The sequence below is a fragment of the Zootoca vivipara genome, chromosome 4 (assembly GCF_963506605.1).
Source record: "Zootoca vivipara chromosome 4, rZooViv1.1, whole genome shotgun sequence".
NCBI classification, from domain to species: Eukaryota; Metazoa; Chordata; class Lepidosauria; order Squamata; family Lacertidae; genus Zootoca; species Zootoca vivipara.
Window position 1 is genome coordinate 50,987,876 of NC_083279.1, and position 25,196 is coordinate 51,013,071.

General features: G+C 42.7%; 3 protein-coding genes across 7 annotated transcripts in view; 1 reads left to right on the forward strand and 2 right to left on the reverse strand.

The window, feature by feature from the left end:
- Nucleotides 1–17,213, reverse strand: part of CLIC6 (chloride intracellular channel 6) — a 136,369-nt gene extending 119,156 nt beyond the window's left edge. Inside the window, exon 1 of the mRNA XM_060273586.1 lies at nucleotides 17,105–17,213. The gene's annotated coding sequence lies outside the window, so the exon portion shown is untranslated. The remainder of the gene's footprint in view (nucleotides 1–17,104) is intronic.
- C4H21orf140 (chromosome 4 C21orf140 homolog) lies at nucleotides 12,411–13,641 on the forward strand. Its single transcript, XM_035115807.2, has one exon. It carries the CDS (start codon nucleotides 12,719–12,721, stop codon nucleotides 13,475–13,477), a length of 759 nt encoding a protein of 252 aa, XP_034971698.2. The 5' UTR covers nucleotides 12,411–12,718; the 3' UTR covers nucleotides 13,478–13,641.
- SMIM11 (small integral membrane protein 11) lies at nucleotides 17,010–24,865 on the reverse strand. Of its 5 annotated transcripts, none has more exons than XM_035115811.2 (5): nucleotides 24,832–24,865; nucleotides 22,492–22,559; nucleotides 19,710–19,816; nucleotides 18,865–19,042; nucleotides 17,010–17,220 (listed from the first exon to the last, which is right to left on the reverse strand). In XM_035115811.2, the coding sequence occupies exons 3-4, from the start codon at nucleotides 19,728–19,730 to the stop codon at nucleotides 18,878–18,880; spliced, it is 186 nt and encodes a 61-aa protein (XP_034971702.1). In that variant the 5' UTR covers nucleotides 19,731–19,816; nucleotides 22,492–22,559; nucleotides 24,832–24,865; the 3' UTR covers nucleotides 17,010–17,220; nucleotides 18,865–18,877. The 5 variants fall into 5 exon arrangements, with proteins under 5 accessions (XP_034971702.1, XP_060129572.1, XP_034971704.1 ...); XM_060273589.1 differs by having other exon boundaries at nucleotides 22,463–22,559; XM_035115813.2 differs by lacking the exon at nucleotides 24,832–24,865 and adding an exon at nucleotides 24,515–24,820.
- Between the last annotated feature and the right edge of the window lie 331 nt (nucleotides 24,866–25,196).

Genomic DNA, 25,196 nt, shown 5'->3' on the forward strand with positions numbered 1-25,196 from the left:
CCATCCTGGGCCTTGCATTAAATTTACCTCAGGGATGACAATGCTTCACATCTGATAGATAGGCATGACACGTAAGTACATTAATCAAATCTATATACTACAGTACTTTATATGCCTTGTTTTAAGTGGACTTTGCACTTGCCTCAGCTTTTAAAAAATACATGAGGGTACAATGTATTTATTTATTTATTATCTTTTTCTCCCCCCCCCCCTCAAATCTCAGAGATCTTAAATTTTATGAAATTATGTTGTACTTGTTTAGTCGTGTCCGACTCTTCGTGACCCCATGGACCATAGCACGCCAGGCACTCCTGTCTTCCACTGCCTCCCGCATTTTGGACAGACTCATGTTGGTGGCTTTGAGAACACTGTCCAACCATCTCATCCTCTGTTGTCCCCTTATCCTTGTGCCCTCAATTTTTCCCAACATCAGGGTCTTTTCCAGGGAGTCTTCTCTTCTCATGAGGTGGCCAAAGTATTGGAGCCTCAGCTTCACGGTCTGTCCTTCCAGTGAGCACTCAGGGCTGATTTCCTTCAGAATGGATAAGTTTGATCTTCTTGCAGTCCATGGGACTCTCAAGAGTCTCCTCCAGCACCATAATTCAAAAGCATCAATTCTTCAGCGATCAGCCTTCTTTATGGTCCAGCTCTCACTTCCATACATCACTACTGGGAAAACTGTAGCTTTAAATTATAGGGGACAGTTATATATGCATTTATATGCACCATTAATATGCGCCTACTCGCTTTCTCATATTTCTGGTTTATCAGAGCTAAATTCCTGACAGGTATTGGCTCTCTGTTGGAATTTGTGACAAAACCTAACAAGTGAGAGGAGGTAAAACTGTTTTCTCACCGAAACAAATTGAGTTACATGTGATGTTTCTCTTGCAGAAAAGACTTGAGATGCACCAAGCGCATTGCAGGTTCTCACACAAGATGCCGCACTGTGATTTTATGCTTCTTTTTAATCCAAGTGTGTTCAAACAAAATGCTCTTCTTGGTATGAAAAACTGCTCAGGTGGATATATGCATGTACCTTGAGGACTTCCAGTAGGGGAATGCATGAACTTCCATTGTAGAACATTTTGTGCTTGAAGCGATAAGAGAAACAGTACGTGCACTTTTGGGAATGAAATGCTATGAGTGTGCCAACAGCATGCAACTCTACCTCTCAATTACATAAACTGGTGAGGTGCTGAAGTCTGAACAGGTGTCTGGAACCAGTTGCTGAGGGCAAATTAGCTGACACTTAATCCAGACGAACCAAACCTGCTTTTGGTTGGGCTCTGTAGACCTTGGAGACAGTGTACAATCAGGTCCTAATGCTGAGTTTCACTTCCCCTTGAAGAATCAAGTGGTTTGAGGGTGCCTCTTGGACTCAGTATTGCCCCTTGCTATTAAGTGGCCAGGAGCACGTTTTATCAGCTTGGCCAACTGTCACCATACCTGGAGATACCTCCCTCCTCCTGGCAGTTAGTTGTGCAGCAATTACTTCCAGTCTGATTTACTGCAATGCTCTTCACACACGGTAGGCATTAAAGACAGTTTGGAAAACATAATTGGTACAAAATGCAGTTGCAAGAATGTTGTTGGATGGCAGCTAGGTTTTCCATAAGAACAGTAGCATCATAGCTGCCAAGTTTTCGCTTTTCTCGCGAGGAAGCCTATTCAGCATAAGGGAAAATCCCTGTAAAAAAGGGATAACTTGGCAGCTATGAGCAGCATATAAATACTCTTTTACTCTTAACAGTGCAATCTGCATTTATTCAGAAGTGCCAATGCCTTCAGTGGAGCTTTTTCCCTAGCAAGGGCATTTAGGATAGCATATTCAAATTTTGTATTAATCGCACATTAATGTTTATGAAGTGTGAAAGGAAACAGGAGATGAGTAAAATAAACATTGGCAGGCATATGGGGCAGGGAATTTTAAAAATCTCCATTATTTTTTTTGAACCCCAGGATAAGAAAATGCCGGATAAGAATCTACCCTATTCCCAGCTCCAAACTGCCAATTGCTTTTATTCCTCCCCCCTGTTTCTTTGATATTCACTTTTTCCTGCCCTCTTTTTCCAGGACATGTCCTCTTTTTCATGGGTAGGTAAAATGAGAGTCGTCATAGTGATCCATAGTTAAAAATAGAAGCCGGCAAATGTGTCCTGTTTTTTGCTCTTCAAAATATGGCAACCCTATCCAGACAGCTTCCTTCCCCAGGGTCCTTCCTCTCTATTCCGAATTGACCGCTAGTATCAGCTGATAAAAATTTCTCCACTTTCTAATTTCCATCAAAATTCTCTCTTGCCTTCCCACCCCACCAAGCTCCTGAAGTGATAAGAAAGTTGGACGCAAGTGAGCACAGTGGTGGCTGGTGCCCATTAGGACTCGTAGGGCGGGAGGCAGGGAAATTGACAGGAGGCGGAACCAAAGCCAATAACAGGCTGAGCCAACTGGTTCTAGTTTTATTGCCCTGCTTCCCCCTGCTGAGTTCTACAAGGACAACGCTAAGGCTAAGGAGGAGGATGTTGACAGGCAGAGGAGCCCCCTGACTGGTCATAAGTAAGAAGATCAGCAGGTGGGAGATGGCTAAGGGTTGTCAGGCTGGTGGGGCAGTGCCCCATTCATTCTAATGGATCAGCATCCACTCTGTGTGTGAGGGGGGGGGGGTCAGGAGGCCCAGGAGGCCCAGCACAGTGGGATTCTCCAATTCTTTCCTTCAGCCCATTCATCCCTTTTACCTCCCTCCCTCCCTCCATTCAATTCTTTTTATTTTAAATTAATTTATTAAATTTGTAAATTGCTTTATCTTGCCCAAGGCAACCCAAAGCAACTTACAAGCAAACAAACAAAAACCCACATAGATACCTTATTTATTTCTCTTCCTTCCCTCACACATGGCTGGCGTATTCTCTCTTTCCTTCTATTCCCTCAAACTTTATTTTCCTCCCCTGCAGTTTTGCACGCTAGAGCCTCACTCTTGACTTTCTCCCACTCCTTTGCATGCCTGTTTAGGGAAGTTTTAATGTTTGATATTTTCTCATGTTTTAAATATGATTGTGAGCCACTCAAAGTGGCTGGGGAAACCCAGCCAAATGGATGGGGTATAAATTTATTATTATTATTATTATTATTATTATTATTATTATTATTACATCACCACCATCATCATTATTATTATTATGCACTGCATATTTGGGGAGCTGCTAAGCTGTTTGAGTGTGCAGTCCAATGAGCTGCTGTGCAAACAAAGCAGTAAACAATACCAGGGTGGAGTCTTCTAAACGGAATGCAAGGCTGGGCACATTCAAAACACATTTTCTCCTTTCAAAGAATTGTGGGCATTGTAGTTTGTTAGGGGTTCCTGGCAATGGAAGGTCTGTGAAGATTAACCTACAATGCATTGTATGCTTTAAAGGTGAACACAACTTAAAAGGAGCTGACAAGCCCAGACTAGGTGCTGGTCCACTCGTAATTAACATGACTGATTCTCTGAAATTACCCCTTGCTCAACATTATTATGCTGGATTTATGTTGGTCTCTTGGCTGGTTGTTCTATATAGCGTGAGGCACTTTGAGAAGAATTTTTTAATGTTTAAAAGCAGTGTACATATTTTAAAATAAACAAATGGCTCTCCAGTTTTTTTAACAGATTGTATCGCCTCACCATCACCTGCTATAATTTTACTGAGCAGGTTAAAAACAAAAACAAAGAGTGAATTGTAGAAGAGGACCCTGTAGCTCAGTGGCAGAGCACATGTCTTGCTTGCAGAAGGTCCCAGGTTCAATCCTCGGCACCTGCAGTTAGGGCTGGGAAAGACTCTGTCAGAAAAACTGGAGAGCCATTGTCCACCAGTCTACTGAGCTAGATGGACCAATGGTCTGGCTTGCTCTAAGGCAGTTCCTGTGTTCCTAGAGAAGGGCTAAAATGCCTCACATCCAAATTCATCCCCTTGCCTCCCACGGTCACGAGCTATGAAACATTTCAGTAATTTTGAGTTGGAATCCAAAGGACCAAGTTTCCACCTCAGGGGCACCAAGTGTTCCCATATCCCACAGCAGGTGGTGCTGCTGTTCCTTCCTATATGGATGAACTTAGAGTGAGGGAAGGAAGCATTTCTCAAGATAAAGCTTCAGAGTCAGGGCAGAAGAAGGTAAGTTGGAGGGTAGTGGTGGGGAAACAACACTTCTTGCTCAGCTCTAGGTACCGGTAATTGAAATATAATTACGCCTGTCTGGCTGTAAGCAATTGCTTGCAACTAAAACATGCTCTTACAAGCTCTATGCAGAAAATTAAGTCCCATTCCCCCCCCCCCTCTTTCCACCAGCACAACAGACTTCCTGGGTACTGTATTGTAATGATGGTGAATTCAGTTTTGATTTCTCACCAGAGAATCTAGATTTAGTTAGCAGAGAGTCTGTGTAGCCTAGCAATCTGTCTTAAATGCTCAGGAATATTGTGAGAAGCATGTGGGATTGGCACCACTCTTGTTATGATGGTGTAATATTCAAGATCTCCACATGATAGCACAGCTTGGAGAAGGAATTGTGGCTCCTCCGTCTTAATATTGCTGAATGGGATTAGGATCGTTCGACAGAACAAGAATTAAAATCCTGTGGCTGTTTGTTGCACCTTGAGAGCATTCCTGATTTTCACAAACTGTATTCTACTTTTCAGCAAAAGAAAGCATTGAGAGGATTTGCACCACAATACATAATTGATTCCTGACAAAAGACCATTATCTCCATCCTTACAACAGTTCATCTAAGTCTAGGTGAGTGTTACTAAAATAGTAAGACGTGGATACTATTTTTTAGTATCTCATTTGAGATGCTATGCTTTTCAATGTTCTTTTATTTATTCTGCAACTAAATGCCTGAACCCGGCCTTTTGGCTGGCAAACGAATTTGTGCAGTATCTTTGTGCCTAACAACATACACAAATCAATGGATTGTGTAAGAAATGCCTTCTGCACATATTCACTCTGTTCTCTCTTTCTCTCTCACTTCCTTACATAATCCTGGCTCCAACCCCACCCCGTCCCCTTTCTAACCCCAAACCCCACTTCTCCTTCCATAGTCCTAACCCCCAGCCCCATTCTACCCTCCTTTCTAACCACCAACTCGACACTGATGAACTCGCTCTGTCCTGCCCTCCAAATCTTCCATCTCTCTCTTCTATATCTATATATCTTCCATATCTATATCTCTCTTCCACCTTCCCCGGCAAGTGTACACCGTTGTGGCAAGTCTTCACTTCCACTAGTGCAATGCCATGGATGAGTAGAAGATTATGGCAGGAGCAAGGTCTGGAGTGAGGCAGCTTCTAGTTTTATATTCTCTTGACAGGACGAGGGGTTTATTCTTGCTGCAGCTTATTGCAGCTACAGGGGAAATGTATACAGTACTGTATTGCCCATATTGGGTATGCCCAGCCTACCCAGACATAGAGTTGGAAGGGACTCAAAGGATCATCTAGTCCACCCCCCTGCAGTGCAGGACGACTCTGCAGCTGCCCATTATGGGAATCGAACCTGCAACCTTGGCATTCTCAGCACCATGCTCCAACCAGCCTAGCTATCCATGTAGAATGTTGCTGTGCCTTTAAATTTGTTTTTAGTTTATCACGGTTATTATTGTTTTTGAATGTTTTAAAGAGTTGTTTCTAAATTTTTAAACAAGTCATGTTATTTTGTTCTCTCTGTAAACCACTTTGAGAACTTTATTTTTTTTTACAATCAAGCGGTGTATAAATTTTAAGAAATAAATAAGTAAAATATCTGACATTCCATGGTAGTTGGCCCTTTAGGGCAAATGAGGTACTGCCCAACCAAACTCTGCCTGCCTCCACTACTTGCCTCTCTTCATACTTAGGGTTGCCAGACTCAATAGGCAGGACTTCTGTGCCTTTAATTGCCCTGCTCTCTTTTGAGTCTGGAAACCTTAAAGAGAAACCAGCAGACCTTTTGTTTAATTTCCAAGCAAAGGGTCTGCTGGTTTCTCTTTAAGATTTCCAGACTCAAAAGAGAGCAGGGCAATTAAAGGCACAGAAGTCCTGTCCTCTATTGAGTCTGGCAACCCTATTCATACTTACAGCCAGTCCAGGGCAGCAGCTTCCTCTTCCTTAGCAGGGACAGGGATGGATGCAAAACTAGAATTACTTCCACCTGAGACTGGCTCTGACTCCTCCTCCTGTCGGCCTCCTTGCCTGCCACTCCCCATGTGCATGATGTACCAGCCACCGCTGCTGCTGTTGCAATTCTATGACTGTTACTGTGAAATATCCCTAAAATGGAAATCTCACTCCTTCGACACATGGCTCACAGGGACCATTTGAATATTAATGGGTGCTGGGATTCCAGGTGGACCGGTCACAAGCCTTGTGGTAGAGTAAACAGTGCCATTAAAGCATAGTAATGCAAAAGGAGGAGGAGGAGGAAGGTGACTTGCCAGGAATAGAAGGCCTGAATCATCCAGGATGTTCCTGTACCGTAGCTTCACATGGCCAATGATCACTCACCTTAGGACTTCACACAAAAAAGAATTTAAAAAGGTGCATGGAAGGAAATGCCTTGCTGTCCACAGTCAAAAGCCAGCTCCAAAAGGGATTGAGGAGAACAGATGGTATAAAGCAGCTGCTACAGACCAGAGGGGAAGGCATTGTATATGGAATAGGTTAATATGGTTGAATGGAAGAGGAAGAAGCCTAGCTGGAGCTGCAATTTGCCTTGAGTTTGACAGCTCTTGCTGTCATCCAAAGAGAACTCATGGCTGATATTACTGTAAGTCCAATTTAATAATAATAATAATATCTTTTATGGGAACTGTACATTGTTTCCATGCTAAACCTGTGTATTATATAATGTTATTTAAATGATAGGTTTCACGTAGTTTGAAAACCGGCATGTTGGTTCTGAGTTATCAGTATATATGGATCCACACTTAGTACAAATGGGGATATGACATAATTAATTTTGATGGTGTTAGATAAAAGGATGAGTAGAGGATTGGGATGACCTTTGTACCTGAAAAGCAGGTGGTGATGAGAAATAAATATACCTTGGGTTGTTAGGAAAATTTCTTTATTAAAAAAAATAGCGAGAGAAGGTTAAGTATGGTGCTAAGGGACAAAGAAGGAAGCAGCTCATTCAACCACATTTCAATATGGAACACTGGCATTGTAGAAAATAGCGGAATTTCTGCTTATGAATCAAAGATACCGCATCTGGTTGATTTTTCTGCTTTATTTTATTTCTGATGTCATACGTCACAGACAAATAATTATCATAAATCTATTATTGTGTTAGATACTGGACACAAAGGACAGAGGCAAACTGAAATAATCTAATGGTTTTCAACTGGCAGCAGCAGTTTGACAAGTGAATGGGATCCATGTTATTTTCATTATAGTTGCCACAGAAATAAAGCTGTATCTGCAGTTCAGCTCATTGAGGAAGTCTTTGAGAAAGAATGGTCTGCGAATAGTTGCTGCGCTTGTTTGATGCAATCGAGAAGCGTTCTAATGTCAGCCATGAGACTGAATGTTGTTGTGTTTTTCCCCCCTCTCCTTTTGCAGCCTGAGCTGGATAATAAAATGAATATTGACCCAACTGAAGTAAGGTATGTGATGAAGAAGTTGGTTTATACCTATATCACAGAAAGGAACAAAAGAGGGTGCTGTAACTTCACAAACCCATATGTTCAAGAACAGGAGGAGATTGCTGCTTCTCTCTTCATCCTGATTGTTGTTGGGTTTTTTGGCTTTCTCCTGTTTTCTATGATGCTCAGCAATATTGTACACAGGCCGCGGGAAAATTACATGGACTATATGTACCGCGACAACTTTCGGGGAAATGCAAAAAGACCTTCCTGCAAAACCACACTGCCAGCGGCGGTTGCTCACAAGGTCAAACCTGAGCCCAGGCCTCCTGGGCAGTGCCAAAAGACTGACAGCTGTACAATAGCAACTGAGCTCCCAAGTGCAAAATCGGTGGTGAGGATCGTATGAAAATGGACCTCATATGCAGCACAATAGCTTATTTTTAACCACTGGTGGTTCTGTTACTCACTGAAGCGTGGGACTAATTGAGCCTCTTCTTATATGAGCTTCTTGCTCACAGCGGACCTGTCTATTCCTGAGTGACACAACAGCTTTCCTACTCAGGCCCTGAACTTCAGATGAGGCACGGGAAATCAAGCTCAGACTTGTACGGCTCCTTTTATATTCCTTTTTGGCATGTCTCTCACAGAAGAAGAAAACCATATCCTTCCTCACGCTATTCATCGTGCCATTGTGAAGGCTTTTGTTCTTCTAGCTGTGGCCTGTGGGCACCCTTCATTTTTTGCCCTTGGCATTAAGATCCGTGGATTATTTATTTTTTAATGTATAGTGTGGATAATGTGTAAAAAATTAAAAATTAAAAAAAGCTTGCCCTAGCATGAGGTCTCCCGTCTCACAGAATGAAGCAATGCCTAGAATCAGATTAAACTAGGACCCATGTTAATTTGAGATCAGAACCACTTCTGCTTGTCCTGATGAATTCCATCGGGGAAACCCGCTCTTTACTGCTGAATTGGACCAGACAGCAATTGGGCTTTCCACAGATTGATGTTTGCTTTAGTTCAGCAGTAGAGAGCTGGTTTTCCTGGGGAAAATGGCAAAGTAAATGGAAAACCGCTCAGAAACACAGCACAAGTGGAAGTGTGGAAAAGCCCTGAACACTACCCGGAACACGGACTAGTCTCCTGTTCCCAGTTCCCAGTTATTGACTGCTGGAGGGAAGGCAGAGGAGGGAATTAACATCTGTGATATGAAGTCAGGAAGTGAGTAAAGTGGATCAGGGGTCGCCAAACTTTTCAGGCCCATGGGCACATTTGGATTTTTGAGCAAGTGCTGTGAGCTCTGCCACTCTGCTCACTTCTGTCACCCTTCCTCTGGATGAAACCCCTCGCCCCACGAGACAAAAAGAGTGAAAGTGTGCAGTGGGAAAGAGCCTCACACTTCCAACTTTGTCTTTCAGCTCTATATGCTTTTCAAGGGAAGAAAGGGTAATAACACCTTCACCTTCTCATGATCAAAGCAGTGGAAAATAGCATGAAGTGCTTGCTCTGTCAAATGAATGACAATGATTTCCCTTAGTACTTCTGGGAAAAGCCTTTATAATACCGGTAATTTCGACATGACCACCATCTCCTTCATATTATTTCATTCAAGAGCACAGCCTTTTGAGGCTGTTTTCTAGTAGTCAAAGGCAGGCTACACATAAAATATCTACTTTGACCTAAACGCTATGGTATGTAGTTGTGGGTTATACTTATTTGTGGGAGTCGCGTGGGATCTAAGAGCACATCATCCACCTAGTTGTTTTGAAGAGGACCAGGTGTACATTCAGTTCACCTAATCCCTGAAATACATATGACTTGCCACCACTCCCAGCGTCTGCCTTTTACAGTCTGCACAACTAGAGTATTTGGAGTATAATGGTGGGGATAACTCAGCAGCAGAGCATCTGCTTTGCATACAGAAGGTCTCTAGTTAATTTCCTAGCATCTCCAGGTAGGGCCAGAACTCAGTGGGACTTACTGTTGAGTAGACATGTACAGTCCAATCTGCCTTAAAACGCTGCGATGATTTATACTTACTCTAAAGCATTGCATTTAAGTAGGTGTGGGAACTAAGTTCCCTATCTAAGACAGAGATCTCTGGAGCAATCAAATGCCTAGAAGACAAATTACTAAATCAATTCCTCCTCCTTTGGAACATAGTGTTTTTATGCCACCCCAATCTCTTGAGCAGCACAGGTTCTAGGGGCTTATCCAAGGGTTCATGTTTCCTTTTGGCACATCAGAGACTGTGGTACAGGGGTCGGCAAACTTTTTCAGCAGGGGGCCAGTCCACTGTCCCTCAGACCTTGTGGGGAGCCGGACTATATTTTGGAGGGGGGGAGGGAATGATGCAAGAGCACCACAAGCTGCTTACCTGTGTCTTGTGAGCGGCAGGGGCTGGCGGCAGCGGCGGAGGGACGATGAGCAGCGCGCAAAAGGGCTCCGGAGAGGGGCTGCTTAAAATGGCGGCCGCTCAAGCACTGCTGCTGCTGGCACCAACAAAGCCCAGCCCCCTTCCTCCTCTAGGCAGGGCGGGGAGAAGCCAGGAGGGAGGGAGGGAGGGAGGAGGAGATGCCACTGAGGGAGACGGAAAGAACGTGTACCCTGGCGATCCACACGGTGATTCCCAGACCATCTGTGGGCCGAATCCAGAAGGTAATTGGGCTTGATCCGGCCCGTGGGCCTTAGCTTTCCGACCCATGCTGTGGTATATTTAGGATATATGGTTTATTTACATATACACTTTATTTACATACACTCTGAGCCTACGATGGAGGGCTACACAGCATCAACAGCAAAAAAGGGTCTTGCATGTCCCATAGCCGCAGCCTTGGATTCAAACTGAACATTGGTCTCAAATGTTGCTCTGAGTCTCCTACTTCCCACTTTACTTCTAGGTCACATTACTCCTAACTCAACCTATCCATTGAGGGAGAGAGGCTCCTCCCAGTTATCTTACACCATGTTCTTTGATCCTTTATTGTCTTAATCACTCAGGCTATCACTTCAGGGAAAACTAGTCTGTCTTAATTATCTTTTAAGTCCTCCAGGGATTAGAAGTATGAGGCACACAATTTAGCACCCCAAGCCTTAATTAAATTGTAACATTTGTTGGGTCCAGAGATTATAGTGATCTGGCACCCAAAAACTCATAACCCTAGTATCTCCCAGTTTCCACCTCTTCAATAATAATCTTCAATTAATCCATATCCTTTGCAAGAAATAAACAAACAAAACATTGCAAATCCTTTCTGCCAACCAAGAATCTTCTTTGGCCTTATTAAGATCAGTACCTATGGACACATTAATGAGATCGCTAAATGTCACAGGTAGCATCATCTGTGACAATAGCCATTTACACACATTCGGTGTTTGTGGGATATGTGAGTAGGCTGACTGTGGGGAGGGGAGCAGGCTCTGTGGACAAATATAGTCTTTGTACAGGCAACTGGCAGGGAACACAGGTGGTGCTGTGGGTTAAACCACAGAGCCTAGAGCTTGCCGATCAGAAGGTTGGCGGTTCGAATCCCCGCGACAGGGTGAGCTCCCGTTGCTCGGTCCCTGCTCCTGCCAACCTAGCAGTTTGAAAGCACGTCAAGTGCAAGTAGGAAAGGTAAACAGCGTTTCCGTGTGTTGCTCTGGTTCGCCAGAAGCGGCTTTGTCATGCTGGCCACATGACCTGGAAGCTGTATGCCGGCTCCCTCGGCCAGTAACGCGAGATGAGCGCCGCAACCCCAGAGTCGGTCATGACTGGACCTAATGGTCAGGGGTCCCTTTACTTTTACCTTACAGGCAACTGGCAGCAGGTGGCATCTGTACAGAGAAAGCCTAAACACATACAACCCATGCACATTTTTAATATGTGCAAAGGTCTGTTTTGTGATCCAATTAGTGTCTCCACATATACCAGTCTCAGTGAGGCCATGGGAAGCAAATTTCAGCACCTGTGCCACCTGAATCTTACAATCACATCACATTAATAAAATAATCCCATAATGTTGGAATAATCTACCCATGTCAATGGACACAGCTGAGAAGAAAATGATTAAAGGGGTTGATTTCTCACATTACCTGTTTTAGCTTTAATTGTTCATATTACTGTACTCTGATCCCAGAACTTTTCCAATAGGGATCAGTGAACAGCGAATGCACAACTCACACTTAGGCTTAGTTGCCTATAGCAGGCTGCGTTTTTTAATTTCCAGGCTTATGGAAAGCTCAATATTTTGATAAACATTTTCTACTGTGGGAAGGTATACAGTCACTTCAGTAATAAGACTCACATAGCTTGGCTAGTAATGAGCCAGCCAACTAGCCAGACAAATGGGGCAGAGGTAAGTAAATCAAATCAGGACCTTCAGTTTTTGAAGATCCAAGCAGAGATGAAAGATTCTTGAACTATCCGACACAGTGGACTGACAATTGTTTTTCCCAGTGTGCCAGAGACTGTGGTGGAGTCACCACGGACCAGCAACTGATGGCTCATGTGGACTGGCACAGGTCCATGGACCACAACTTTTAGTAGCACTGATCTATGCAATTTGTAATGCTTTCGTTACTGTTCATTTCATTGCTGTTGTTTCCAAGAATTCATGTGACATTTTTGTTTTTAGGTCGTTATTCCAATTCATTTCCCTCATTACCTCCCCCCCCCTTTCCCTACTGTAGAAAAACCAGAAGTGTTGAGTGAAACTGCCCCAATGTGGATGCTTTTGTGTGTGTGTGTGCAGAATTCCTCATTTAGTGGTGTGGTGGTGGTTGGGTGATTGATGACGTTTTCTTAGTGCCTTTTCCCCTTGACCATCTTTTTTTGACAAGAGACCTGAAATGGCAGATATTGCAGGAAACAGCAGTGGCTGGTCAAACCCGTAGTGGTTAATTTTGAAAATGAAAGAAGCAGCTAAACATTGTGTTCACTGTTAATAAAAACAATCAGGTTTTCATTTTGTTTTTCTCCATGATTTACCCAGGTAAAACATGTGAATGCATCATTCAGGCTGTGGGTTTTTTTTTAGGATGCTATTGAATAACACATGCAATGAAATCCATTGTGAGATCATCATTGTCCTGGACACCATCAGAACTTTGTGTGTACTTCAATTTCACCTGAAGGTACAAGATGTTTCGCATTGTAAACCCACTTTTAAAGCACATCATCCACCGGACTTCTCTCGATGCTAGTACAAGGAAACAGTGCCTGCAATATTTAAAAACCCTAAGAGCATTGCAACTTACAGGCTACAACACCATCTTCTTAGGAGAAACTGATCTTTCAGAAAGTCTAATAACAGGGGGAAAGGTTCCTCACGAAGATGACTTCAACTGGCCTGTATGGACAGTCGTGCATGCCAGCAACAATCAAGGGTGGGTACCATGGAGATACAGAGTGTTTCTAAGGGATGACTTGCCCCTAGACAAGCCAGAAGATGTCTTTCAGGAACTCTGTGACTTCCTGTCGATAACCTATGGGAAGTGTGCCATTGTGGTCAAAGAAAAAAGACAGCCGAGAGTGAAAATTGATGAGTCCACTCAGGAGGTGGAGATAAGCGAACCCCAGTTTACACCTCTCCCTTTTTTCTCAAGCATCAAGTGTTGTCCTGAGGTCGCCAAGGCCACAGGCCACGAACTTCTCCCAGTGCCTTTCCCCTACAACCACCTCCACCCTATGGACGCGGCCTGGTCCTCTTTGAAATGGTTTATTATCAATAACAGAAAGGAGTTCTCCCTGATGACTTTGGAGAAGACCTATTCATACCAGTGCATCCTCTTCAGTGATCTGCTCGGGAAAGGAATTGAGAAGATGAGCCCAAACAAGTGGAAGATAGCAGTAAACAAAGTGCGCAGATGGGAAAACTACTACTTGGATAAGTTTTCTTAAACTTTTCTCCATCCATTTTTTCAAATGACTGAAAATTGGCTAGCTGATTTACTAAATGTGTACATCGATTCTCCTTCCGAGTTATAATTCTAAATTGACGGTAGCAATGGTGAATAAAAGCGAGAGTTTTAAGGCACCTTTAAGGAATACGGTGCTGGGTTTATGTCATTAGAATAAAGAGATTTCATTCAATCTAGGTATGAAGAGGGCATATCTGCAGAAACTCTAGAGAGAGAAAAGGTAGTGAATAAGATTAGCTGAACTGCAGAGGGAGGAGAGAGTGAAACTGGCCTTCACCCGCAGAGCGAGACCAGAATCATACTTCCAACATGGAGTCCCCTGTTCCATCTGCCAAACATGCAGGTGGGCAGAAGTGGCACTAGAAGAATTCCCACTGGCTTTAGCCCAAAGAAATCCCCAAGGTGGGGCACTCCAGGGGTGGTGAGGGGCTGAAACAGCCTAGGATCCACTGGATCCTGAGACAGCCCCAATAATATGATGATAATAGTAATTTTATTATTTGTACCCTATCCATCTTGCTGGGTTTCCCCAGCCACTCTGGGCGGCTTACAGAATATATAAAACATAACAAATCATCAAACATTATTAACTTCCCGATACAGGGTCTGATTGCTACAGCACCTTCAAGGTGGTTTGTTAGGGTTCAGGACCACTCCGTTTACCAATCTCTCAATCTCAGTGTGTAAGTATGTTGGGAGATATTGCAGGACCAATCTACAAGGTGCTGTAATGATTGCTAAAATAATGCACATGAGATACTTTCCAAGATTTTGGGAAACGCTTCATAATTTTGTATTTCTAATAACAGAATCATGCCAAGTAATATCTTTGATGTTCTGCCAGCAGAGCATATTGCACTTGAACAAGCTGGTGAAATTGCCATTCTTCTTGTTGAATTAGCGGTGGTTTCATCTGAAAACCACCTACTGCCAATTGTCACAGTTTCCTCCAATCCTAGACACCCATTTCTCAGGTTCCTTTCTAAAATAGGTAAAGGTAAAGGGACCCCTGACCACTGGGTCCAGTCGTGACCGACTCTGGGGTTGCGCGCTCATCTCGCACTATTGGCCGAGGGAGCCGGCGTATAGCTTCCAGGTCATGTGGCCAGCATGACAAAGCCACTTCTGGCGAACCAGAGCAGCACACGGAAACGCCGTTTACCTTCCCGCTGTAGCAGTTCCTATTTATCTACTTGCACTTGACATGCTTTCGAACTGCTAGGTTGGCAGGAGCTGGGACCAAACAACGGGAGCTCAAAATACTCATCCCCAAATAGTTCACATGATTTTGAATGAAAATAGCAATCTAGATGAGATAGAAATGGATTATAATGAGCTGTCAAAATAATAATAATCCAGGAACCATATCAATATTTTGAATGTGCAGCCTGTGTATCATCAGCTAGGAGCTGGATGAGTAAAGATGCTATCCCATTCAATGGCCAGCCCCTTTGGAGAGACCATCAAGTTTATGGCATATATTGGGGACTTAAGAGATTGGATTACTGAAATGCATTTGGAGTTTCCATTGTTCTTGATGTCGAATCTCTGAGTGTTTGGTTCCTAACAGGCAAGCAGTATATAAATTGTATGAAACAAATAAATATGTACCAGAAATAGAAGGCATGTTCACTGATGCTAGTTATATGTGTGTGAATGCACATGTGTTTATTTTGCACCTCTCAAAATAAAAATAAAAATCTGTGGTTGGTCATGGCTGCAGCATGGCTGACTGGCTACAATGCTGCGGATAGACTCTATCATGTGCTTCTTAATCCAAGGAGAAAAGCAATACAAACATAGTCATGTAGACATTGCTCCCATCTTTATTTGCACTTCTGATAGGCTTTGGCAGGCCTTAGATGGTTGGACTAGAAAAAAATATTTGGAATTCTCTTGGGGGCAGGAGCAGATAGGCAGATAGACTGGAAGGAGCACAAGAGGCCCACAGGTCTTCTGTAATCAGGGCTAACTTAGAAGTGCACCTGCCTGAGCTCAATGAGGTTTGCTGCCAAGCATTTGTAGGGCTGCATTTGTAACTAATCATACTTGTCTCTGTTTAGCATGAATCATGCTATCCAGTCTTGCTGGTTATAGCAGTTCACCATATGTCCACAGGATGGCAGCATAGATAGATAGATTAGATAGATAGATAGATAGATAGATAGATAGATAGATAGATAGATAGATAGATGATAGATAGATAGATAGAGGCATCACACTACAGGTATTTGTGTACTAAAAATGATACTTCCTGTGTAGCTTCTATTGCCATTTCTTAAGGGTTTTGACTTTTTGTTTGTTTGTTTTTGTTTTTCAAAAAGAGCGAGGCCTCTCCAACCTGTTACCAAAACAAAATAAATTGGGTAGCAGGGATCCCTTTTCCCGCTTATAGTGACTGGGAGACAGTGCCTTCTGGCCAGTTGAAGACAGGCACAGCAATGGCAGAGCTGGTAAAACACAGATTTTTCCCTATCAGTTGCTCACACTTCTCACAGTTTTTACATCTGTCCTGCAGTTTACTAAGCAGAATTATAAATAGGCTCATCAAAGTTTTCCCATTTTCATGAAAGTAACTTTTTGCTACAGCATGGAACTTTCTCTAGACTTTGGCACTGGGTTGTAACAAACCTGACTCTGAACAGTGATGATGATGATGATAATAATAATAATAATAATAATAATAATAATAATAATAATAATAATAAACAACCAGTGGGCTTCTTACTAAAAAAAATATGGAATAAAACCCATTCCTAATACATCCAGGTTAAATCCACTATCTAGTACAGACATCCATTTGATTGTAATTACTCAAGCAACCTAAAAAAAATACTCTTTTAGCAAACCTTACAATTTATAAAGAAAACCTTAAGAACAGCTTCAGTTAAACACTTTAAAGTCCCACAGATGGCAACAGCAGTTCCACAAATGCTTAACTCTCCTGCAGAAGTCAGGCATACAACACACGCCTGTGCAAGTTTGCTCAGAAGTAAGTTTCACTGTGTCCAATGGGGCTTATTCCAAGCATAAGTGCACAGGACTGCAGCCTTACAGACCTACTCAGAAACCCAATAATTTAAATGGACTTTAGTCTCAGGTAAGGTATATGGGATTGCAGCCATAGCAAAAATCTAAGTAGCGCAGTGCAAAAGAAAGTTGTTAAAAGCAGATAGGTGAGAGCTGGATTTTCATACTTGAGTTTTCAAACCTGAGTTTGAAACACAATGTTGTGGGGGAGGGAAGTCATGCCTTTTAAACCAAATGTAAAATTCTAGTTTCCTGATTATTCTACTCCAAACAAAATTCCTTTTAAAACCAGTGGATCAGACATTCCTGATTGTTCTCAATGGGTTTCATACCCAAATTTAGCTAAAGCAGAACTTGTGGGAGGAAAATGCGGAAGGTTAGCAATTTAACTCACAAGTAAGTCTTGCTTTCAGGGAAAAGATTTCATTAGATAATCCCTTCTATCATAGCAACCGTACATGTTTCCTAGACACAACACTAAATCAGTTTTACAAACAGAGCTTTTATTATATAAATAGCTGACAGGATATTCTTCTTACTTATACCAGAAAAATAATAATATAAAAATCCAACACACTTGTTGTAGGTTGCTCTTGGGGAATTAAGTTTCTCTAGCACAGAGCATTCGGTTTCAGTGAAGTCTTCAACTCTCCTAGGAAAGGAATCCAAGCAAGCTGCCAAACAGCTACAGATCTGCACAAACAAAACGGAGAGTTATATTTGCAGTAGTTGATTTTTTTAAAACAACAGCAGTCTTCCCATGTGGATGCCTCGGGACATCTGTGGGAAGGGCCACAGCTCAGGGGCAGATCATCTGATTAGCACTCGGGTCACTCCAGGAAATTCTGGGAACACCTGGAGAGTCACTGTCAGCCAATGTAGACAATACAGAGACAGGTGTACTAATGGTCTGGCTCAATGCAAAGCAGCTTCCTATATTCCTGTTAGGACTGTGTGATTCACCAGGTCATAACACACCTTAGGATGGAACTCCATGTTCCACTGCCACTTCATATATTGGGATCCGCAAAGTGGTGCCAAGAGGATATGATCTGCAGATGAGAATCAGCCGGGGGAGGGAGGGGAGATGTTTGGGTCATACTTTAATTGGTATTCCCACCGGTACAGCTGCTTCTCAGCCAACTTGTCCCCTGCTAGGATTAATGATCCATTTTTTGAGATGGGCAGCCACAAAACGGAACTGCATATACCATGCACCGCTCTATCTTAGAATTGGTGGGTGGCCCCTAAGCTACAATCTTGCGCAAAAGAGTTTGTGAGAGGGCAGGCAAAAGGTGTATGCCCTTGAAAAAACTTTACATTTTAAGGAAAGCCTTATTCCCTTTTCACTGTAATTTTGCAAAGTTTTATATTGATTACATTTTTATTCCACCCTTCACCCGAGGATCACAGGGCAGTTCACAACATAAAAATACAAAATGAGTACACAAAATACATAATAAAACTAAAACAAACCAGTAACCCCCCTACAAACACATTTAAAAGGCCATAGAACAGGGTCCCCAGACTACGGCCCGCGGGCCGGATGCGGCCCAATTGGCCTCCCAATCCGGCCCGCGGCGCCCCCCGCCGCCTGCTGCCGCCGCCCGCTCTTGCGGCACGCTGCGTGGCGGCGCACTTCCAGATCTGAAAAAAAATCGCCGAAAATCGTTTCTGCGCATGTGTATGGGCCTCTCCCGACCCAGAAGAGGTCATTTCCGGTGCACTTCCGGGTCGGGGGAGGCCCATACGCATGCGCACAAACAATTTTCGGCGATTTTTCCGGCCTGGAAGCGCGCCACCGCGCCAGTAAATGGGTTTGCGCATGCGCACTGGCACGCACTCCCCCACCCTCCGGCCCACTGCGCGCGCACTCCCCCGCCCTCCGGCACCGGCCCGAAGGCGGGTAAGTCTGGGGACCCCTGCCATAGAATGTTCAATCAGCGAAAGGCCTGGTTATAGAGAAATGTTTTGCCTGGCATGTAATGAGCCTCCTTAGAGGAGCATTCCACAAATGGAGATGCAGCACAGAAAAAGCCCATTCTCTGCCCTCGGGGCCTCATGGAGGGACCACCTGAGGAAGGGCCTCAGATTATTACTGTATGTTCCAGGTTGGTTCAGAGTGTATGGCTCTCATAGTACTTCTTTGTTTTGTAGATGTACAGTTCCCAATTCTTACAACGCCATCAGTCCCAGCCAGCATTGGCTAGAGCTGATGGGAGTTGCAGTCTGAAATTTCTGGAGGGCACCAGGTTGGTGAAGGCTGCTTTACGCACATAGTGGTGGATGGAGTCAGACAAGAAATGACTTCAAGCATTCTTTCCAGTCAGACCATACCTCTTAAGACTTTTCAGTTTTCTTTTTTCTCTCCCCTTTTCAGCTTCTCCTCCTCTTCTTTTTTCATTTTTTCCTCAAGCCTTTTCCTCTGGTATATTTTTGCCCCAGCAAATGCTAAGCAAAGGATTAATGTTTTAGCTGCTAAAATGTACATTAGCAGCGGGAAATTTTCCAGTGCCTAAAATGGAAACAACAACAATAACACATACACACATTTTTTTAACTGTCATCTGCTATAGTTCAAGACATGTGAAATTCTTTTCTGGTAAGTGGCAAGGAGAGGCTCGCGTGCATCAAGCCCACAGGCATGCAGATATTATCTGTCTAATGGCAGGACTAGGAAAGGGCACAGACATAGAGCATAAGACCAGAGAGCCTAAAGCATCCATTCATCCGCTGAGACAAATTGTAGTCTATCAGCAGTTGAAAAAACAACATCAGTATCAAAACCTTTATTGGCATCAATAACAAAGCAAATAGGCCAGTACGATCTCATCACCATAGAAAGAACAAGATAATAGTAAGGGAACTTGGGTGCAAAACAAAAACAAAAAACCCAACAACATTGCATGCAGCAAATAATTGTATTTTTATTTTTACTGTTGATGAAAATAGTAAATTATAAGACTGTTAACTTGTTTCTCAACTGCTGACTGACTACACTTGCACAGCAATGAATTCACATAATAGAAAAATGCAGGTCTTTGTAAGTATATGTTCCTGTTAAACAGAGGATTTTTCTTTGACAGAGTCATCCATCCACACAAAACATACAGAACTATTTCTTCCTTAGCTCTTTGGTTTAGAAAGTAGCATGCAAGGTTTTACAAATTAAGGGTCCTCACCTTCCAGTTCATTAGCCACATTTTGATTCAGCAACAATGTCAAGGCTTGCAGAAGCGAACGGTGCTGGTCAGATTTATGAGAAACGAGTGGAGTTTTAAAAAGCCACCTGAAAAATAAGATATTCAGATAGTTTATTTGCGCCTCTGATATATATGAGAAACTACTGGAGGAAGGATCACTTGACAAAAATATCCAGCCAATCTGTCCTAAGATATAATAAAAAGTGTTGACCATATACAGTAAGTTGTGTAAGAAGTTCACGGCTCCTGCTTCTTAGACAGATACAGAACTTTCAAGAAAGCTCTCACAGTGTCTGAATGGGAGGTGTTTATCTGCTGAGTGACAGGAACAGCAACCAGTTGGAGTGTAATGAAAGCAGAGAATTGACTGGTTGGAGACAGGTGCCATAGCTGTACAGGGCAATCCCTTTCCACCTGTTGAAAATTCCAGAAACTATTCAGCTAAAAAAGCCACACTGGCTGCATTGTGAGCTTGTTAATTGTGACAAAGTCCTAATAAAAGCAATGGGAGTTAATAACAGCACAATCCTATACAAGTCTACTTAGAAGTAAATCCCACGATGTTTAACGGAGCTTTCTCCCAGGTAAGTGGGTCTATGAACGAACTTCAGGGGAAGGGCAACTGGTACCAACAGGAGGAAGTCATGACTAACTTTCGGGATCCAGGTCATGGTTTGGTAGTTTTCTGCGGAATGAATACATTAAAGTTCTAACAGTAGAAATTCAAGGTCTAAGAGTCAGCAAGGGGAAAACAACAAGTGTGGGTGATTGTGTGGTGGTGTATCTCATTCCCCTAGTGCAACAAACAGGAGAAAATGGACTGTCTATTGTTGGCATCTGTCTGAGAGGCAATTACGAGTGTGGAGAATTAGGTGTGGGAATGTTGTTGTTGTTGTTGTTGTTGTTGTTGTTGTTTAGTCGTTTAGTCATGTCCGACTCTTCATGACCCCATGGACCATAGCGCGCCAGGCACTACTGTCTTCCACTGCCTCCCGCAGTTTGGTCAAACTCATGTTCGTAGCTTCGAGAACACTGTCCAACCATCTCGTCCTCTGTTGTCCCCTTCTCCTTGTGCCCTCCATCTTTCCCAACACCAGGATCTTTTCCAGGGAGTCTTCTCTTCTCATGAGGTGGCCAAAGTACTGGAGCCTCAGCTTCACGATCTGTCCTTCCAGTGAGCACTCAGGGCTGATTTCCTTCAGAATGGAGAGGTTTGATCTTCTTGTGGGAATGAGGAACCCCTAAAAACCCAGCGCAAGGCTCTCAGAACTTGAACATTCATTACCAGAATTGATCCCTTTTTAATACTAAATGAATGAAAGTATTCCTTCCACATGAAACTATAACCCCAGATAAAACATAAGGAAACCAAGCCAGTTAAGATTCCACGGAAAGTTGACTGTATTTTATTTATTGCTACTGAAGGCAGAGTCAGTCTATACCGTATATTCAGCGTAAAGTATTCCAGTCAGCCTAGGAGTGTATTCATTCATTCAGATTGCAGCCAGGGTATTGTATATTTGAATGTCCTTCCTCTATGTATGAAGTGGGCATATTAAGAAAATCCTTGTGCAACCTTTGGGAGGTACAGTTCCCATGTATAGGAGGTATCTAATGTGGGGAAACATTCAAACATGTGGGTGCCCATATGTGCCCACTCAACTGCATAGATCCACAGAACTGGCACTTCTACAAGTGCTGCATAATGTTAGCTTTGCACTTGCAATAAATTGATCTTTTAGTGTGGAAGCATATACTATTTGGAACTCCCTGGCCTGGCCATTGATAAATAGGCAGACACCTTCACTGTGTTGTTTTTGGCACCTGCCAAAAACCTTTCTGTTCCAGCAAGTCTACCCAGGCATATGATTTAAGTGGGTATAATTTAAAATGACTGATTTGGCCCCAGTCCACTAGCTTGGCTAGATGGTGTACTAGAGGGTCTCCAGATTTGGCATATTAACCACCAAGATGCCCACAAGATGCCTGGGGGGCCAAAAACTGGGCTTCCCCATCGGTTTTAGTGGCTTGGCTGAATTTGTTTGGCTCCAACAGTGGAGGAGAGAAATGAAAGAGCAGCAGAAGAAGAAGTTAAAGGCTAGGGAATCCAAAACCACTCTGTGTGTATGGAACAAAATAGGAAAAATAAATAATGGAAGTTCGGGGAAAACAGAAAATAAGGCCCCAGAAGCAACATCCAGGCTATTAAACTTGAAAAGTGTTTCTGTCAGTGTTCCAGAGTCTTCATTTTTTAATGAGACCAGAAACACTTTCCTCTCATTGTTTACTTTTGTTTTGTTTTGTTCTGTTGTACAATGTACATTGTTTTGTGTTGATATCTTGATATGGGCCTATGGCCGTAATAAAGTACTGATTACTTTCCTCTCACACTTCCCCCAGCATGCATGATTTTTTCAAACCAGAGCAAAAAAATCAGCAGTGCTTTTATTAAAATAAAATGCCAGTAACAGGAGGGAAAAAATAATTTTCTCTTGACTTTTCTGATTTTTTTCAACAGTGAAGTCTTTTTATTTGACTCAGAACCTTTTCATGGACCTTACTCCCCCAAATTTCTATCCAATTTACAATTTGATGCTTACCACCTATTTGGAAGTACGTAACTCCTAGATTTCAATGGAATCTACTTCCAAGTTGTGTGCTTAGGACTACAGTTGCAGTATGAACATTTATTCTGAAATCACTTGTCTTGTATGTCTGTTTCAAGTACCCACTATGCAAGATGACTTTCAGTTTCCAGTACCTTCTCTCCCCAGCTTACACTGCTTCTTATACTGTTTTCACCATTGTTTGTATGTGTCAGCAAAAGCCCTAGGCAGAAAACAGAGGTGAAAAAATTGTATGTCCGATAAGCAAGATCCTCCACTTGATACGTTAACAGAAGTATGAATTCTTTACACTGATATCAGCAGCTTAAAGAGAAACCTTACATGTTCTGTGTTCAAGGTTAAGTACTATCTTGAAAGCCCTGGTATCGTGTTTGTTTCCCCACTAAAAAGTCAGATAAAGTGTAGACACAAGTAATCTGTACCCCATTATGGTTCATCGTTCCCAAGCTATACATACAGTCTCTCTCAGCAAAAGGAGACCAGGCTTAGTGTCTGGGCTTACTATAAAATCTGAGATTAAAATGCTGAATAATATAATAAATTATAACACTGCTGCTATATGTCTGCTTATCTGAAGCATATTGCAAGTGTTCTCTTCACATTGCATGCAGATGCATGTAGTTAACTTGAAATAAATAAAGGTGGGGAGGGGAGAGAGAACAGTTTTGGGAATAACAATTTAGGGTGTGTTCATATTATCACCTTGGGGAACAATGAAGTTGTTAGTTGTTTCTCCCAGTGCCATCTCAGAGCTCTTTCTCTCCTAGCTGTTCACATCAGCACAGCTTCATTAGTGTCAAATTTATTTGTTTGTGCACACACCAGCGATTGTCGACAGGGCAGGCCAAATCCTTATTTCCACAAGTCTACCTGTCAATCGCCTGGTGTCATTATGAGTTGACACACTTCAAAAAGAAGGCCATGACTTTAACTGCCTCCCACCTGATGTCAGGAGTGGGGTAGATCAGTGCGGTTTGGGGGGAAATAGCCTCACGGACCAAAGGTTCTCCACTGCTGCTATATGTCTGCTTATCTGAAGCATATTGCAAGTGTTCTCTTCACATTGACACCAACGCTAAAGTTGCAAATTGCTAACGTGGCACTGGGATGTGCCAGTGAGGTCCTCATGTCTGCTCAAGTATACCTTTACAATAACCAGTGGCAGAGTCTTCTTGGTTGTGGCATTGCATCTGTGGAATCACTTTCCCTCTGCTAGAAGATAGGCACTAACAGTGATATTACTGTAATTTTAATGAAATGTATTACGATGAAATACTATTATTGTTATGTATTACTATAAAATTACAGGGGACGACATAGGACGAGATGGTTGGACAGTGTTCTCGAAGCTACGAACATGAGTTTGACCAAACTGCGGGAGGCAGTGGAAGCATAGCTGCCAAGTTTTCCCTTTTCTTGCGAGGAAGCCTATTCAGCATAAGGGAATTTCCCTTAAAAAAAGGGAGAACTTGGCAACTATGAGTGGAAGACAGGAGTGCCTGGCGTGCTCTGGTCCATGGGGTCACGAAGAGTCGGACACGACTAAACGACTAAACAACAACAACAACAACAACTATAAAATTGCCTTCTGGTTTTTTTTAACGAGAGGCAGTATGAAAATAATTTAAATAAATAAAATACATAAGCATACAATACTTAAATAGATTGGGAAACCAATCAATTAACTGGTCATGTTCACAACTAGCCAACTAAATGCCCTTATGCAGATAGAAACTTTTTCAATAGCATCAGAGCAGCATAGGATACCAAAGGCAGGAGTGAAGCTTTCTTCTCCCTAGCTCTGTAAATTCTGAGTGCAAAAAGATGAGCTTCCTCGCCTGCATTATAGATAAGCATAGCTACATTTTAAAATGGGCCTTTGCATCTAATACACAGAGCTAGTCTGCAGACCAAACCATGGCTTAGCATGAACACATGGGCTCCCATAGAAGAGATTGTGGGTGCTTTGCTCTACTTAGACAAACCTCAAGCTGTAACTAAGGTTATGGCTTATCTGGAGGAGATAAACCTTAAATCTGAGTTAGGATGCCACACTAGCAGCAGACCAACCGAGAAGCAAGGAAGCTGCAATGTCCTGTCCCGGAACTGTCACGCTTGTGCAAATTATGCAACCAGAAAAAAGAGAATTTCAGTCACCTCGCTTTTAATGTGCGTTGTGCAATCTGACCCTATGCATGCTCGCCGAAGTAACGTGTCTCAGATTTCACCGGAGCTTACTTGCAAGTAAAAGTTCCGAGAATTAAAGGCTTCGCTGCTCAAAGGTGCAGAACGACTGTAAACGTAATAGTCATCTGACGATCATGATTATTTTAAGGTCAAAATATTGAAAGCAAGGCCCACAACGCCATCAACTTCCATGAGTTATTAAAGTTAACATTTAAAAGAAAATTATTACAAACAATCCTAGCAACGCCACGCATTTTGTGATTTAAAAGTCACACTACGTACTGTACCTTACAATCAGCCATTCAAAACAGGAAAAGGTTACAAACTACAAGTCCCAGAAGCCTTTGCTGTCTGTAAATACGTCACACAGTACGTCAATAATTTAAAACGAAATGTTAACCCTTTCATCCCTAGTCCTGCGGGGAGAAAGCAAGAAGTTGTGCTCACAAGCGATGTAACTAGGAAAATTTCTCGCTATCAGAAGGAAGTATGTTAATTAAGTAATATATGAAAATACCCGTTTTACTGTTTTCTTGGGAGTGACTATACAACTGTTAAATATGCAAGACAGCTTATTATTATTTTTCTTTTGTGTATGTGTGTGTGTGTGTGGTTTATTCTTTTATAAGGTACTTATGTGATGATAATGCTT